This window comes from Tigriopus californicus, chromosome 9 (assembly GCF_007210705.1).
Source record: "Tigriopus californicus strain San Diego chromosome 9, Tcal_SD_v2.1, whole genome shotgun sequence".
Taxonomy (NCBI): domain Eukaryota; kingdom Metazoa; phylum Arthropoda; class Copepoda; order Harpacticoida; family Harpacticidae; genus Tigriopus; species Tigriopus californicus.
In genome coordinates this window covers 13,658,300-13,673,986 of record NC_081448.1, presented here as the reverse complement: position 1 = coordinate 13,673,986, position 15,687 = coordinate 13,658,300, and the positions used below count along the sequence as shown (strand labels likewise).

At 42.3% G+C, this 15,687-nt stretch overlaps 3 protein-coding genes across 4 annotated transcripts in view; all 3 read right to left on the bottom strand.

The window, feature by feature from the left end:
- Positions 1-1,798: 1,798 nt before the first annotated feature.
- On the bottom strand, positions 1,799-8,822 carry LOC131886391 (glutamate receptor 2-like). Its single transcript, XM_059234697.1, has 8 exons — positions 8,348-8,822; positions 7,943-8,268; positions 7,540-7,864; positions 7,201-7,466; positions 5,660-7,121; positions 2,418-2,665; positions 2,283-2,346; positions 1,799-2,030 (listed from the first exon to the last, which is right to left on the bottom strand). The coding sequence occupies exons 1-5, from the start codon at positions 8,820-8,822 to the stop codon at positions 6,654-6,656; spliced, it is 1,860 nt and encodes a 619-aa protein (XP_059090680.1). The 3' UTR covers positions 1,799-2,030; positions 2,283-2,346; positions 2,418-2,665; positions 5,660-6,653.
- Positions 8,823-9,333: 511 nt separating this feature from the next.
- LOC131886399 (solute carrier family 49 member 4 homolog) lies at positions 9,334-12,407 on the bottom strand. The gene is made up of 9 exons (XM_059234708.1): positions 11,928-12,407; positions 11,506-11,662; positions 11,353-11,443; positions 10,956-11,284; positions 10,753-10,882; positions 10,257-10,377; positions 9,886-10,075; positions 9,603-9,785; positions 9,334-9,527 (listed from the first exon to the last, which is right to left on the bottom strand). The coding sequence occupies exons 1-9, from the start codon at positions 12,081-12,083 to the stop codon at positions 9,412-9,414; spliced, it is 1,473 nt and encodes a 490-aa protein (XP_059090691.1). The 5' UTR covers positions 12,084-12,407; the 3' UTR covers positions 9,334-9,411.
- Positions 12,408-12,631: 224 nt separating this feature from the next.
- Positions 12,632-15,687, bottom strand: part of LOC131886390 (sorting nexin lst-4-like) — a 5,990-nt gene continuing 2,934 nt past the window's right edge. For both annotated transcript variants that reach the window (XM_059234696.1, XM_059234695.1), the window contains exons 4-11: positions 15,056-15,364; positions 14,853-14,981; positions 14,670-14,784; positions 14,135-14,369; positions 13,869-14,053; positions 13,303-13,469; positions 13,026-13,232; positions 12,632-12,958 (exon numbers count right to left, since the gene is read on the bottom strand). In XM_059234696.1, coding sequence (XP_059090679.1) covers positions 12,911-12,958; positions 13,026-13,232; positions 13,303-13,469; positions 13,869-14,053; positions 14,135-14,369; positions 14,670-14,784; positions 14,853-14,981; positions 15,056-15,364 — 1,395 coding nt within the window. In that variant the 3' untranslated portion in view covers positions 12,632-12,910. The remainder of the gene's footprint in view (positions 12,959-13,025; positions 13,233-13,302; positions 13,470-13,868; positions 14,054-14,134; positions 14,370-14,669; positions 14,785-14,852; positions 14,982-15,055; positions 15,365-15,687) is intronic.

Sequence of the window (15,687 nt, the reverse complement as noted above, 5' to 3'; positions counted from 1 at the left end):
TGATAAGAGAGAAAGAGCTATTCAAAATGGATGGATGAAATTTATGCGTAGGCTGTTGTCAATATATTTGTAAACTATTTTGTACTTTCAAGTCAAGCAAATTTTGAGACAAAACGAAGAAAACTTCAAATCTCACAGTTTTCTCCCCAGAGTTGACAGAATGAATCTTAAAAAGCTTCCAAATTGCAGAAATTTTCATATATTTGTGCTGAAGTGGCTGAAAATACGTAATAAATTGCAGAAAAATGTCAAATACTGCTGATAAAATTGTAAAATTTGCACCTGCAGTAAATTTGCAGAATATTCTGGGATATGCAAGTTATTTGCACAATTTGCAGCATGCAAGTTTTGGCCGGCCCTATTGATCACTCTCAATGTACATATGCGTTCTCTATTATTTAATGCGCAGAAATATCATAGCTAAATAAACATAGTTAAAAGTAGCAAAAGTTAACAAACTAGAATGCAGGCTTTGAATGGGCCTCTTAAGTTGCTATTTGCAAGTTTCACCTCTGCATGAGCCATTTTAGAGTCAAAGCCCCGATAGCATTGCCAAATTAATCTGATCTGATCGCATCAGTCTAATCTCTAAACTACAGTCATTTATCAAAAAGTTCAGTTTTGCCACAAATTTTATTTTTATAATGAAGCCCAAATGAGTTTTATTACATATTTTGTTATCAACCGACCTGAGGAAAAATTCCAAACAACCAAGATTTTACCTTTCTAGTCAAATTTGGGACCAATTGCCTAAACCGTCATTACGATATGGGGAAAAAGACCGTTTCCGGTTTTTTTATGTTAACTTGAATAATAGAAGTTGGATTTCAATGTTATTTTGACTTTGGTCCTCCGTTTTGACAACATTTCATTCGAACATACAGATCCTCAATTGCTGAAAAGAATCATGGAACGCTTGCTTCATCATTTCTTTTACTTATTTGAAACACAAATACGAATCGCGTAGCCATGTCTAAGAGAGCTAAATGTTAACAAGTACGAGACCTAGCGGGAAAGATTGTTGGCAGACGTTAATTTTCAGGGCAAAAACGCACCTAAGTAAAATCAGAAACACATTTTTCCAATTGCTGTTATTCTAACCGACTTAGGCATCTCATTTTGAAATTTGAAAGGTATTAAGCGGTTGATTCTTAGTAATGATTTATTTTAACTCCTCAACATTTAAGACAGTATACGAACCAAGGCTGCCGAGGATTAAGTCAAAAGATCAAAATTTATGTAAACATTTCCTTTCAATGTGTTCATAAAACCCTTTTCCATTAGAAAAACCAAGCTCTATCCAAGTATTACGGAGCCCTTCTTGCATCCTGGCTACAAAAATTACCCACAATCGGACTCAAGTCCTTTCTAAAAGACTCGAGTTCGGGCAATTTCTTCAAAATCGAGTGAAAGACTCCAGTGCATTCGGACTCGAGTCCGGACTCTCCCCCCGCGCTAGTCCTATCTTAATCCTAGTCTTCCATCGTAGTCTAAATGCGCCTTAAGTGAGTCAAACCCTTTGTGGTATGACTCCGATGTTCTCCATAGAAGTTGGTTGGTGCCTTTTGTGCTGCTGCTTGGCCGTCGGAGAGATTCATAAAGTAATTAATGTATGCAAATATATGCCACAAGTTAGCTTCAAAATATGACAGAAATTTTGAAAGCCCTTTTCAACCATTGTTCAAGGCATATCTTGGCATTCGGTCTGTGGCAATACTAAATCCGTAATAACATCTCGCATTAACAGTACGAGAAATACCTAATGGTAGAGATGCATTTCAATGAAGAGAGACAAGCATAAAAAAGGAAAATTATGCATTTCGAAACTGTGACAGCAGATATTATTGAAGTTACTTTATCTTACACGTATTCTTAAATCTAAGCATGGTTGTAGAATAATTTGTTACTCATTTGGGAAAGAGCAACCAAGAGTGAGATTTCCACGAGTGCCACACAACCGATGATGGATCCGGTATTACAGTGTGAAGTGGAACAACAATGCACGGAGGTGTAAGCAGAAGCTCTCAAAGCTGGAAAAGATACATCATCTAGTAAATCTAATATGTCCGTTAGAATTGTCGTCTGTAAATGTTTACTTTAATATCCGTGTTTTGGTGGAAAAAAATGTGTAATCGTAAGTCGAATGTTGAGACATTATCAAATGTTCCAAAGTATCATTTTGAGTTCGATCTATATGAAGCTATTGATAAGGAAAAGAAATCATCTCAACCTGGAAGGGGGTTCGATTGGGTGTTTTTGGAATTTTTGAAATCGTTTCTCACCTTCATTGCAAATTTGCTCCGTTGCGCATTTTCGCTCTACTTCCCCAGACTTAATATCTGCTCTCTGAAAAGAACCAAGAAATTCGTAACAATCTCAGAAATGGTGACTATATTCTCAACTCTCACAACGAATACCAGACAATGTGTTGACGACGGGTCACACTTGACCGAGTGGCTGGTCTTTTCAAAGATCTTGCAATTGAAGCAGCTCATGCAGTAAAGCCCGTCTGTGGGGGCCGGAGAGGTTGCAAGTGACTCGTTGGAAGTTTCCGTCCCTTTAACTCCGGTGAATGTCATGATGAGTCCTGCGATGGAAATTGCAAGACACAGAGAAAACATGGTGTTGTGCCAAACTCCTAATGGACCATGAACGTTGCAATCATCTGAAAGGAAGAAAAAAATACCCTTTTGACCATGTGTATCAATAAGAAACTTCAATGAAACGACTATATAGAAAGGCTCTTGGGCCATTAAATGACCAAGGAACGCGTAGGGTACTAAGCAAAACTAAAATCACAGTCTAATGGGCCATTGGTTCCCTGCCTGATAAAAGGTCTTTGAAAAGAATAGCACCCAATTTACTGGCAAACAAAGAAAGTTCTACAACATCTTCCAGCCTTTCCCAAAAAAGTTTGACAAAAAGTTGGACGGATGCATCCGACGTACACGTTTCTTATCCGTATATTGATAACCATCACCGTCGACGACGTTAAACTTCGTGCGAGCATTTCTGAGCCTAAGAACTAACATCAGTTTCTTCCTGTCCCATTCCTCGATGTTATGCTCTGACAAAAAAGAACCAGACATAAAATAATCTTCCTCACGTTACTTCAAGTATTTTAGCTGCATCAAGTATTTTGAGGGCGTTCGTAAGGAATCGAACTTTTATATAACACAGACATCATCGACAAGAAATCCGCATTGAACTTCACAACGACTAGGCGTGTCATTTCTTGTGTCCAATAACCAAATTTATTTCAACTTTCGCCATTTCTTTATTAATGGTTCAAGAGTGAGCTTGCAAAATTTTCGAACAAAATTGGATTCTGGATTTCAATTAATCTCATTGCTTTTTGCATTGGGCTTTTCTGAGCCAGTAAAACCGCCGGGCTGGAATTTTCAAGTGGATCCGTGGAAGTCAACGTTAGATTTTAATACTAAATTACACCACCAGCTTGCAAATTAGATTTTGGATCTCACCGAAATGGGTTTGATAGAGCATCCAAAAATAACTAATCTGATTAAGGTAAACGCAATCTAATTTGTTTGGAGAAACAAAACAGTGGAAATTCTAACTTGTTCAATTTATAACGGCTTAAATCTTGAGAAAAGGCTGTCAAGAAACAAGGACTTTGATCAGGCAAAAAAAAGAAAACGTGTGCACCTCTTCAACATCGAAAAAAACGTTTTAGGCATTCTGATATCCGATCAGTTAGAAAAGGATCAATGGCTGAACATCCGTCAGACAACATTGATTCATTACATGCATGCTTTTTGCAAGCAGATCTCTTTCTTCCCAAGAAACTTCCACTGCAACGAGCAATTCATTTCTGATTTGTTTCTTTAGTCTCATGAATGTCGAAAAGAGTTGTGAATGCATCGCTTCTCACTTGGTAAGGGTCTGTACATTTGTCCGTCAGAGGCAATTTCACCAAGCTCATCCCTTAGAAATTCTTTAAATAAGTGCAAGAAGGACTCATTCTCGTCATTTATTTGCTCCTGGCGATCGATGGCTTTCGAAAATTGCCACATTAATCTTTGTCGAGCCAAGCACCTACGATCTGCGAAGCTTACAAAACTTTGAGAAGGAAAAATCAGCACCCACAAACAAAAAAAATATTAAATGATGATGATTCAAATTGATAACGGGACCGATCAAAACTCGACTATTGGCAAGTTTTGGGAATTGCTCTGAAATATCTTTAAGAATGTGATGTCAATCCACCATATTTCAAGCTATTCTCGAAGTTGGAAAAAGCAACAACCTACACTTGGCAAATGAAAAGATTGACAACGGAAACCTAAACTTCCGCATCACTTTCCATACGATCGAAGAGCGGCGCTTTCAGTCTGCAGAACTCGAGTCAAAACATTTCCTTCCATCAGTCTCTTGAACAAAAGAGTGTTGAGGAAAAGGGCCCACATGGGCGCTTTTTCCTTTCCACTGACTGAAGTGTGCCACAAAAGCTGGTTCGCGTTTTTTCTGCCTTGGCAGGCTTCGGATTTTCTTCCAGAGCTCCAAATTGAACACAAGGCTCTCAGGAAAATGAAAATGCATTTGTGGAGGGGTTAGCTAGTCCGGCTTTGCGAGGGATTCTTTTCAGGTGGTCATAGAAGTCTAGTAAATTATGGAGTGACAAGTAGAAAATCTATTGTCCCAAACGCCAACATTAAATTTCTAGCAGTAATGCTTCAGGACCTTAAAATATTACAAGCCAGAGCCTTGAAGAAAATAGATAATCATTTAGGAGGCAAATATTTCGGAACAAATAAGCCATTTTTGCTTCATGTAGTTCAAATTGTAAGTTTGTGTGATGATGACTTTGAAACCATCAAGTAGAGTTGGGTACTTTAAATGAAATTCATTTTCCACCCAAACAAGATAACACTTCGAACATTTCACTATCCTTAGGATTTCTTCAATAAAACTATTTGGGCTTGAGTTCAGCCAAAACAACGTCTAGGCATGAAAAATTCTGCATCCCATGGACATTAAGGATCGTACATTAGTAGTGGAATACAAAAGGAAAATATTGCCACGTTCAAATTCGGCAGAATTCATATCTATAACGAAATGACGTGCTTCACGAAGCGAGAGGAGTGAGTGAAGAAAAGAAATGGTCCGAGGGCCTCTTTCTCCCACTCACTTTCCAAGCATCCAAGGATCCTGACTTAATGGCTTCACATGGTGCCTCAAAAGACAAAAAGGTACTATTCGGAACAATTGGATCCTAGTGAAGGCCGATATCAAAATATAATTCCATCACTGGATTTGGACAGGTTAGCATTGTTTAGAGCTACTTTGCATATGCTTGATATGCTTGAGTGCTTGGGAGATGGGAATCTTTGTGACGGAAAATCTGATGTTTTAATGGCATACCACACATCTTTGAGAAAGAGGAGAACATTTTTAATGCCCAATGTTTACGATCCTTGGGTTTTATACACTTGACAAGGGCATAGTCATTTCCAAGATCCAATATCACGAGAAACTGGGGAATACGCTATTGCTACAAGTTCTAAGATGGGCCCCAAAACCTTCAACAGTGTCCCATTGTCTTCCATTTTATGACTCTCATAAAAGGTCTTTCCAACATCAATTTTGGGTCCAACAGAAGATGACTTTTCTATTTTTCTCCTCGTTCTCATATCCTCACCAGTCTAAGAGTGGTCTTCCTCTGGGTCGGCCTCTATTTCCTCAAAACAATGGAGACGTCACCCCGTGGCTAGATTTTGCTTTACCAAATCACCTCGATCGCACCAAATGAAGAGGGTCCCAGACTCCTCAAACTTGAACAAGATATATTTATGATATCCGTCCCCAAAAAAGGACACACTGGATTTGGGAATAAGTGACCTCCGTGGAAACGCAGAGTTCCACTCCCCAACTCAGGGTCCCTACTGTTGGATGATTCCGAGACATTCCCTTCGTTGTCGGGAAAAAACGGGATGGCGCTAAAAATTGGCTGCCAGTTAATACCAGGCAGCGCTGAGAGGCGCACGAACCCGGGAAGAGGAACCGACCCAATGGTTTGGGTTGGCGGGCGCGGGACGTTGAAATGGATGCTATCCATGGATCCCTCTCGTCCTACTAAGAGAACTACCGCGAAAGGAGATTGAGAATAGGGATCGAGATGGAAGGATGGAGGGAACAAGAGTACCAAGTGATGATGAGATAGGTCTATTTCCTAAGGAACGGGATGACGGGAACATATTCAAGGCTTATGCCAAGAAACTACTTGATTTCTCGAGGAGCGAGGAAGAAGAAGGGGCTCCAATCAAATTGGTGCCAAGATGAATTGGGATAATGCCGTGAAAACCAACTACATTTGTTTGAGAGAGAGAGAGATCGGATGCACTTTGCAAAGTCATGATTTATGATTTGTCCCGCAATGCTCCCGAGGTTTTTGCCAATTTCGGGCCCTTTTCTGGGAGATGGTCGTCGAAAGGGCCCGAGGGGCCCTGATGACATAGACATGTTCTGGGCTTGGTTTGGCCCGAGATCTGGTTCGAGCATCTATGATTATGCTGTAGTGTCTCACTTAGAGCAAGTCTGACAGCTGAGGCTGATTGGAGATGGGATCCAGTGATGATGAATGAGCGAAGCGACCTCACGGCCTAAAAGGGCAAGAAAGAACAGCATCCATTTATTCACGTGTGAGGATGTTGACATGGATTTCGAACGGTTTCGGCCAAAAAGGCTACAAGGGCGAGGCCGAGGCCGCATCCCAAAATGAAAATAGGCCCGAAGATATGGTCGACGGTGAGCTCCACGAATTCCGCGGATGTTTTCTCAGACAAGAGGGCTCGTTGGGGATAGAAATCCTTGCGATACTTCTCAACCAAGCCCATAGATACAATTCGGCCCAGCGCTTTGTTGAAGTCGTCTTTAAAGGCGAATTGCTTGTTCACCATGAAACTCGAGGAGAACGTGAATTTGGGAGTGGGTTCTATCCTCAAAGGATTGGGACCGTATTTTGATTCCAGCGTTTCGGTTAGCATAATTACGGGATCCTTGGGAAACAAAAGAACGGCGTTCGTTTCCATCATTTCCTTCTCTTTGGGAGGAGGGAGCCAGCCTCGCAAAATCTCGTATGATCCATCTCTATCCTCGGTAACCTGGAAAGAGAAAAAAAGCTGTAAGGTTTTTTTTTCTACATTTCTGGCACAGTTTTTATATGTCTATTGTTTGGATTGCCTTTTTCAGTTGTTGGTGAACCAGAAGTGGCGAAGTATCCACACTTGCTCTCAAACTTCCAGTGAATGGTAAAAGAAAGTTTCTGTTCAAGTCCAAAACATCTTGTTCTGTTTTCACGGCTCTTTCGTAGTCTTGAGCAATCAAAAAGGAGTTCAGATTGCCTCCAAAGGCTGTTTTCACAATCAGGGCGTACCAAAACCAAAAACCTAATATAACTTTCAATGCCATGGAAAACTCCATCAGTGTCGTCACACGCTGCCCAGAATCTGCAAATGAAATGAAGTCGACAGTTCAAGGTCTATCGAACACATAGCACACTAAATGTTGACCATTACATACCTTGGCTTGTGATACTTCTGAGGGGTGCAATTATGATGGAAATATCGAGCTCTCTTCCATGCTTGATCGGAATGAACATGGACGTGAAATACACCAGCCCCATACAACAAACGCCCACGACGACAATGGAACTCAAGACCAGAAGCCAAGAGGGCACATCAAATGGCTTCAGCACGTTCAAGTAGGGCGCCGTTCTCTTGGGGGATGGAGCAATCAGAAAGAATTCCATAGGGTAAATATCTTGAAGAAAGTCCACTGCAGTGTTCCGATCGCTATCGGTGGCAATAATCGCGCCCACGCCGAGTTGGAAAGCTCCAGTAGCAACCTAAAAAGAAATGACCGGAAAGAATGAAAATCGTCCAAAGTGCATGTCTTTTTGATGCTCATTTTCGCCACCCTGTACCTGTCCGGTAACACCACTCCATAATCCAGTTTTAGGATTTCTCGCGCCAAAATCTCCTCCCCACGTGATTCGATAAGTGAACCCGAATTTTTCGCCTATGATGGTCAATATTTGTGGATCCACCCCTATAACGCTACGCCCGTTGAAAATCACGAATGGTGTGACGCCAAAAGACGTCACGTTAAGCTGTTTGCCTTCGAGCAATTTGATTTCTTGACATTGATGAGCACCCAAGGAAACGGTACTAGCACCATCCTCTGAGAATATTTGCGCCAACATTGGCGGGGAATCAAGTTCTGGACAGCTGGAGAATAGAAGCAGTTGCCCTGAAGAAGAGAAATGTACCATTAAAAGCATTCGGGTTTGTGTGTGCAGTGTGCATAAATCCGCCAAATCTGGGTTTACCAGTTTCCTCTCGTAATAGTAATGCTTGAGCCGGAACTTTCCATCTTTGTGCCAACAAAGGCGACGAGCCCATGGGTTTGAACAATGGAACCACACCGGTCACAAAGAGTTGCAATTTGAATGGCCAGAATTTCCCCGTGATGCCCACGAGATGTTCGGTTTCTTCTGTCTTGAGCAGTCGACCACAATGCAAAATCACACATTTCTGTAACCGGTTCCCGAAGTCCAGCTTGGAAAGCTTCTCGTCCAATGTTTCCATTGAATGAATCTGCTTGACGTAGAGGGGAAGCGAGCTTTCAAATATGGCATCTTTTGTGTCAATGCTGATCCATACACATTCTTGGTCCCTTGGGAAGAAGTTCTCCGTGAAAGTTTTCAAAGTTTGGGCTCCGCTCGTCATCCCGAACGAGGCGAGATAAAGCAAAAAGATGTGTCTATTCGCCATTACGCCAGAGAAGTGAATGGCGTGGAGCATTTTGCACTTCAAATTGATGGCATACCAGTGGTTGATGAGTTTTCCCACTGTCGAGAACTCATGGGATGAACAAAGTCAAAGAGGACCAACAACGCTCATGACTGGAGAGCATCTAATCTTTCAGTGGATCTGGTCATTCCTTGTTTTGGATGTTTACTAATATCGGCAATCGGGGAAAACATTCTGATATGTATGCTTCGGAATGCCAGAACTTTTCCCGAGCTGATATCTTTAATTAGCTAATATGTAGTCATTTCAATTTAGCGTAGATTGGACATGGCAGACCATTATTTGCAAACTTTTCGAGATGTTTTTCAGATACTTGAACGTACATTCACAAACGTCTCGAAGCCAGGACGATGATCATCAACCCTCTAATTTTCCTGATAAGTTTGTGTCTTGTCTTGCCAAATCCAATATATGCTCAGTATTCGTATCATTACACGTAAACACGGTTAGAGCCCGAGGGTATCGATAGTACGGATTGAAAGATATTCAATAAATGTGACAGTTTTCTCGACGGTAGACAAATGCATGAATGTATTGGACGGCTTGTCGGTATTAATTAAAAAATTGTGAGAAGCGTATGCTATATGGCAAGGTCCAACGAAGCTCGATTGTATTGCTCTTGAACAAGTAGCATCAACGGAAACGAAATCACCGTCGACCCCATGATGGCATATGGTATCCAATGTGGATGAATGGCTGCAAAGGAACAAACATATTCTCCAGTTGACACTTGGGACGATTCGAATAATAATTCACAACTCCCTGGCTTACCAATTTGTGGCACGTAAAATAGGAAGAGAAAGATCATTCCAATCGAGTTGTAAACCGTGGTGAGAAATCCGCCCACAATGCCTTCAGGTACGGGATAGACGAGCTCCACAGTGAATTCAAAGAAGATCGGTCCCGTGGAGTAAGTGAGGGCACTAGCCGCAATGGTGGATACGTACAGTTGAACTGGAACACAGTGAAGACGGTCCAAAAATTGCCCCCTTTTCCTTAGTTCCCTTTCAACAATTGGGTTCATCCATTATGTCTTGCTGGGTTTGGTACTTACTCAATGAGAACGGGATGACTCGGAGGCAAAGCAGGCCTAACCAAATCCAGCATAGAATGCCGAGGCTCATCAAGACCAACAAGGTCAATTTCATCCGACCTCGAATAGAATCGACCATGCGAGACACGAGAATGGCGGACACGCTGTTCCCAACGATGGCCCACAGCCCGATATAACCGATAATCCTGTCCTGTTCCAAGAGAGGGACCGAATGAAGTTTGTTCCAAATTTGGAAGAGTACATATTTAAAGCCAGGCACAGGGCTGGAGGGTAAGGATGAATTATTGGGTCAGTTCAGCTAAGCCGAAACTTTCCCAAGAACGTGCTTGTAGTTCGTAGAAGGAACATTTGGCATTTGGATTTGTACTTACTTTATCATCTGCATTGCCCAATGGCAAGGGTTCGAATGTGATGTTCATGACGGAATACCAAGAGGCAATCAAGCCATTAAACAGGCTGAAGCTCAGGGTCATCAGTAAGGCATTGCGGTTTCTAGAATAATTTACATGGTTAGTTGAAAACATTGAATCTAAATCCGTTTCAAATACACTCGACTATTCAAAAATATTGGGCAGTTTTCGCCTCTTAAGAGAACATACATACATCGATTATCATTCCAGTCACCATCCGAACTCCCAAATTGTCGGTTACCAGAAAATTGCATCTACGTATGTACAGTTAAAGAAAGCTCGGTCTTAGCTTCCTTCGAATGTAGTTACAGTAGTCAAAGAGTCCAGGATTCACTCTGCATCCAAAACGGGTCAATGCCAGCCCAATTCAATATTTGCTAACCAACCAGAATGCATTTAAATGCATAGCCCATGCTTACCCATAAAGCCAGTTGAAATGCTATCCCAAACCACTTACGTGCATATCTTCTTCAGCCCGGGACCGAATTCCATGCGTTCCATGGCCGATGTTAAACTTGGGGGATGTTTAGGTTTGGACGGGAAATAGATCAAGATGGCCAGAAAGCAAGCAGCCACCATGCCAAACTCTGTCAAATCAAGTGTATATATGTGTTCACCTAAGCAGCAATTCTACCTCTAGCACCGACAGACAATCCTTACCTAAATACATGAGGTGTGCCACACCTTGTTCCATTTTCTCCGCTTCGCCTTCAGGCACAACTGGGCATGAATTGTTGCTCTCCTGACCAAGCACCTCCTCTAAAGCCAGGGATGCGCTTGCGTTATGCCAATGTGTTCCATTGGTTCCTGGGACAATAGCCGGACCCAAGAGGAACGAAACGGCATTGCCCAAGTTATTGAAGACAATGGCCACGCCCGTGGCCGTGGTCCGTTCCTCGGGCGGAAACCAAGCCGATGACACCGCAGATGGAGCGGAGAAGATGACGATCCCGGCGATGCCGTTCAAAATGGCACAAATATGGCACATTCTAACGGCGGTGGCAAGAGCATTTTACATTTACGCTATAGGTGATGAAAAAGGATTGATTTTTCTTACACGGTGAAAACGCTGACTTTGACAGGGAAGACTCTTAACATTGTTCCAATGAGCATAAGCGAGGATGTGAGGACCATGGACGCCCGAAGACCTTCAAAGGGAATGGCATTGCTTGTGAACATTTTTCACGGGATATTTGTTGTTGTCCATTACCTTTATTCACAAAGAACCACATGACCGGAATGACGGGGATTATGTACATGATATTACCCCAATTCCCGTACAAGGCAAGAGTGGCATCGGTCCATTCCGGACAAAACACAGCCAAAACAGACGACGAAATGGGTCCAAAAGTGTTCCACACCATGCCCTAAAACCAAATCGGTAACCCTACTGTGAATACCCGATCAGCAACAATGACAACTCGTAACTTTGAAGCAAATACCCAGAATAAGCTATTTGTTAGTTATGATACCACCCAATGACCAAGAAAAGAAACTCCCTTAAAGTCTTGATCCCGGATCGTCTCTTTGATACCAAAGTCTTGACAAATGTACTCGATTATGATGTAAGCAGATCACAACGGTACATACCACCTATTGGATAAACCACCCCTTCCGTCTCAGATGTCTCACCTGGTAAATGCCCAGTAAGGAAAATACCACCAGAATGTACCATCGCATCTTGTAGACCCGTACATCCACTTCCGGAACATCGTGATTGCTCAACAACGGGGATCGCTCATTGGCAACTTCCTCCCCATCTTCACGTGAAGCGTTCGTTGTCGCCATTGAATCGAATTGACACTAGAATCCGTTTGCGATGAGTTTTGGCCCAGATGTTGTTTCTCCAATAAGTTGTCCCCCCGATCTCAATTCTCTTGAGTGTGCGTGTATACAAACAAATGTTGAGCAGGTAGAGAGTTGGGACACCACAAATGAGGACAAAGCGTCGTTTGTTGTCCTGGGATCACACGCCTATAACTCGTGATCTCTTTCAGAGTGTCGGAGAACTCGTTGCCGAGTAAACGACACAGCATACAAATTTAGAAGCTGGAAGGCTGACGTTATGTTGGTTAGAGCTGTCAAATGGAGGGGAAAAATGGGAGAAATACAGGATTGGTTGGTGGTAAAAAAGGAAGCCTTAGATATTGACACAGCGCCATCTTTGGCCTGAATTTGTCAAAAGTCGTACGACGTGACGGAGAAGCCAAGAACGTCCTGGTCTCATCCTTGTGAACGTCTATATTTAAATCTCGAGTCTGTTCCCTTTCCATCCCATGCTTCACTTTAAAAAAAAAATAACTGGTGTGGAATAAATCGAACTAGGAAGTCGCAGATGGATAATAGATACTGGTGCTATTGTTAAAACGCAATGCATAATCACAGACTGGGGAGAACAACGGAATAATGAACATGAAGAACTTTTTAGATAATGTGGAAGAAATTAATTGCAATAATGGTAAAACCGTATTCGATTAAAAAATAACTCTCCCGCTAATAGTGTGATTCATCAACGCCAATCGAATTGGCTTCTAAATTCATTAACTTTGAAGGTCCTTGGAATGCCAATCACGATTCTCATTCGCTCTTCAGATCGCGAGCAGATTTTCTCTCTTTCAACAATTGTCAAAGTTCCTCAGGGCATCTTGGAGTTTTTCCGTGACCTAGAACAGAAAAAAAAGAGGATCGATTTTTAACCATTTACACCCTCTTAAAGGTTTCAATGCGAACCTTCTGGTAGAAGGTGATTTGTTCCTGTAAGAACTGTTGGTGAGCTAGTTTCATGTCTGTGGTTCTCTGTCCATGGAACGTGTTCACCTCGGCCAAGACCCCATAGGACATTGTATCTGTGCGGTTTCCCATTTCAATGAGCTCGGCCTGACCAAACTTTCCATCCAAAGCCAATCGCTCAAACTCTTTTTTCTTGCCCACGGCACCCTATGGAAATGAAAGTGAGTCAGATGATGATCACTTATAGGCCATTAAGAATTGTTAGGGTTGATCTAACCTGATGGATTTGCAGTACATTGGGCCAGCCAGCCAAGAGACCTCGATAGTCGTGCATGACATCGCCAAATCGCTCCCAATCGTTCTTGGGTTGTTCTTCGAAAAGCTCGCTGATTTCCTCGTAAGCCTCTCCAGTCATGGTTATAGCATTTGTGAGATTGATATTCGCTGGAATACGAGAAAAACATACTGGATTATTAGACTTGCTCGCTTTTTTTTTTTTTAGTTTAAGAGCAAGGGCAGAGAGCATCTTCTATTGAGGGGCGGAAAACTGGTTTTCTGAATAACCGAAAAAAAGACATGTTTACTATTTTTATTATAATCATCTCGGCTAATTCTAATTAATATCATCTGGCAAGGAAGGGTCTTCAATCTTCATGTTATGGAATGCGGAGGCCATGAAATGCTTCTTTGCTCTGGAGAAACAAACTATTCCCAAAATATATTCTTCAACAATCAAATTCTTTATCGTCATTTCTACATCATTTCTCGTTTTATTTGCAACTTTTGAGCAGCCACATCTTCAAGCATTCCATTTGAAGATGGGTTTGTTTCAGGATCACTTACCATTATTGTCGCCACTCAATTGCATGGATTCGCCCAATTGCGTGAAGCTTTTTCCAATCGTGCTGTATTCTCGTTTTAAATGCGTCTGATACTTTTGTGTCTGATCCGAGCACACCTTAACCATATTCTTGACAGAGGCATCCATGTTCGCCGAGAACGTGGTAAACACGCTAATTTCACGCTCCCTACACAACATAAATCCAACAGTTAAAACACTCACTCGGTTCATTAGCTTCATGATTAATTGAAGAGCAAAAATCACTCACAGATGAGCCGGGTCAATGGGCTTGTTGGGCCCCCGTACAGCCAAGTAGAGGGCTCCACCCACTAACGAGTCCTTTTCGGCCTTTCGTTTGCCCGCTTTCCACTTCTTATCGTCCGTGCACGTCAGGAAATGCTGCCAAACTTCGCTTTGAGACAAAATGGGGTGACGACACACACGGTCCACGAAGCTTTGGAGTTGCTTCCGTCGATGCTCGATGAATTCGTCTTCATAACGACCTGGAATGAAAACCAACCTTGAAACGGACCCTTGACCATGGAGGAACGAAGACAATTGAACAAATAAAGAAATAGTCATCCGATCGTTTTGAGTACATTCTTGAACAAATCCATGCAACTATCAACACTCTAGTGTTCTACTACTAGAATGAGGGCCGGGAAGACACTCACCAACGAGATTGATTGGACATCGGGAACACAGATTGAGGGAGGGACAAATGGCGGTTAAGATAATGGAGTCAGTTGGCATGATAAGATGGTCAAGAATGGGCAGCGAATTTTAAAGATTTGTCGACCTACCTTGGATCTGCTTGTCTGGTAAAGGAGGAATCGGAATGAACGAGAACTTCTCCGAGAGTCGTTCATGAAGCCAATCGAAATGTTTGTACCGACGAGAGACTTGGATATTGTTGAACTTGAAAAAAGAAGAGAGCAATCTTAGATTTAAGGCCTCTAATCTAACCAAGTAAATCGAAGACTTACACTAGGAGTGAGTTGATAAGCTATGAAGCTCTTTAAGCCTTTCAGTTTTGATTCTTTCTTGGGCGAGGCTATCGAACACGAAAAGGGTGGTTGTGCATTCAGCCAAGAGTACCGACCATCCCCCGAATCCTATTTTATTGTCGGAGCAAGACACTCAAGTTATTCAATTTACAAAGCACCATCTCCAGCTCAGATGCCCTTACCACAACTTGAATAATATCATTTTCCTGCACATTGACGTTGATTTTGCCGAGGACAAAGTTCTCGCCGCCAGATTTCACAAATGTCGAGAATCGGTTGAAGCTGGTTCGAGTTGTAGCCGCTCCTGTGCCTGCTTTCTTGGAGTCCGAGCGTCCAATGGAGCTCACATCCCCCATGCTGCCGGTTTGAGGGGCGTTCTTGGGCACGCCCAACATCCCACCCCCAGGCGTAGTGTTGGGGGGAGGCATCTGGTTATTGTTGTGCGAGGCCGAGGGCTCATCAAAATCGCTGTCCCAATCATCATCGTATGCCTGCCAAGGAGCTTGGATGTATTAGGAATCATTGACATGAAAACTAACATGGAACCATGAGTAGGGACGGGCAAATTGTGTAAAAAGAGTTTTTGTCATCATAGACAAAGACCACTTTTTAACATATTTGCACTTTTCGCCTTTATTTTCACCCTCTCACTTTTATTTTGCAATTGTGCAGACCAACAAAAGCACTTTACTTTTGGTTTGGAAACAAGGGAAAACAGAAATGAAAAGAGCCAGCTTGAAGTCCAAAGAGACAAGCTCAGCAGTGCGCTCAGATAGTAAAGCAGCCTAAAATATGCAACATAACTGGTTTCCTT

Coding starts and splice junctions, on each gene's coding strand:
- LOC131886391 (XM_059234697.1), bottom strand. CDS start 8,822: ATGCTCCACGCCATTCACTTCTCTGGCGTAATGGCGAATAGACACATC. Junction 8,269..8,347: donor ACTATTACGAGAGGAAACTG/GTAAACCCAGAT, acceptor TCTCTTCTTCAG/GGCAACTGCTTCTATTCTCC. Junction 7,122..7,200: donor TTCACCAACAACTGAAAAAG/GCAATCCAAACA, acceptor TTCTCTTTCCAG/GTTACCGAGGATAGAGATGG.
- LOC131886399 (XM_059234708.1), bottom strand. CDS start 12,083: ATGGCGACAACGAACGCTTCACGTGAAGATGGGGAGGAAGTTGCCAAT. Junction 11,663..11,927: donor CCTTACTGGGCATTTACCAG/GTGAGACATCTG, acceptor ATTTGGTTTTAG/GGCATGGTGTGGAACACTTT. Junction 9,528..9,602: donor ATTTTACGTGCCACAAATTG/GTAAGCCAGGGA, acceptor GTTCCTTTGCAG/CCATTCATCCACATTGGATA.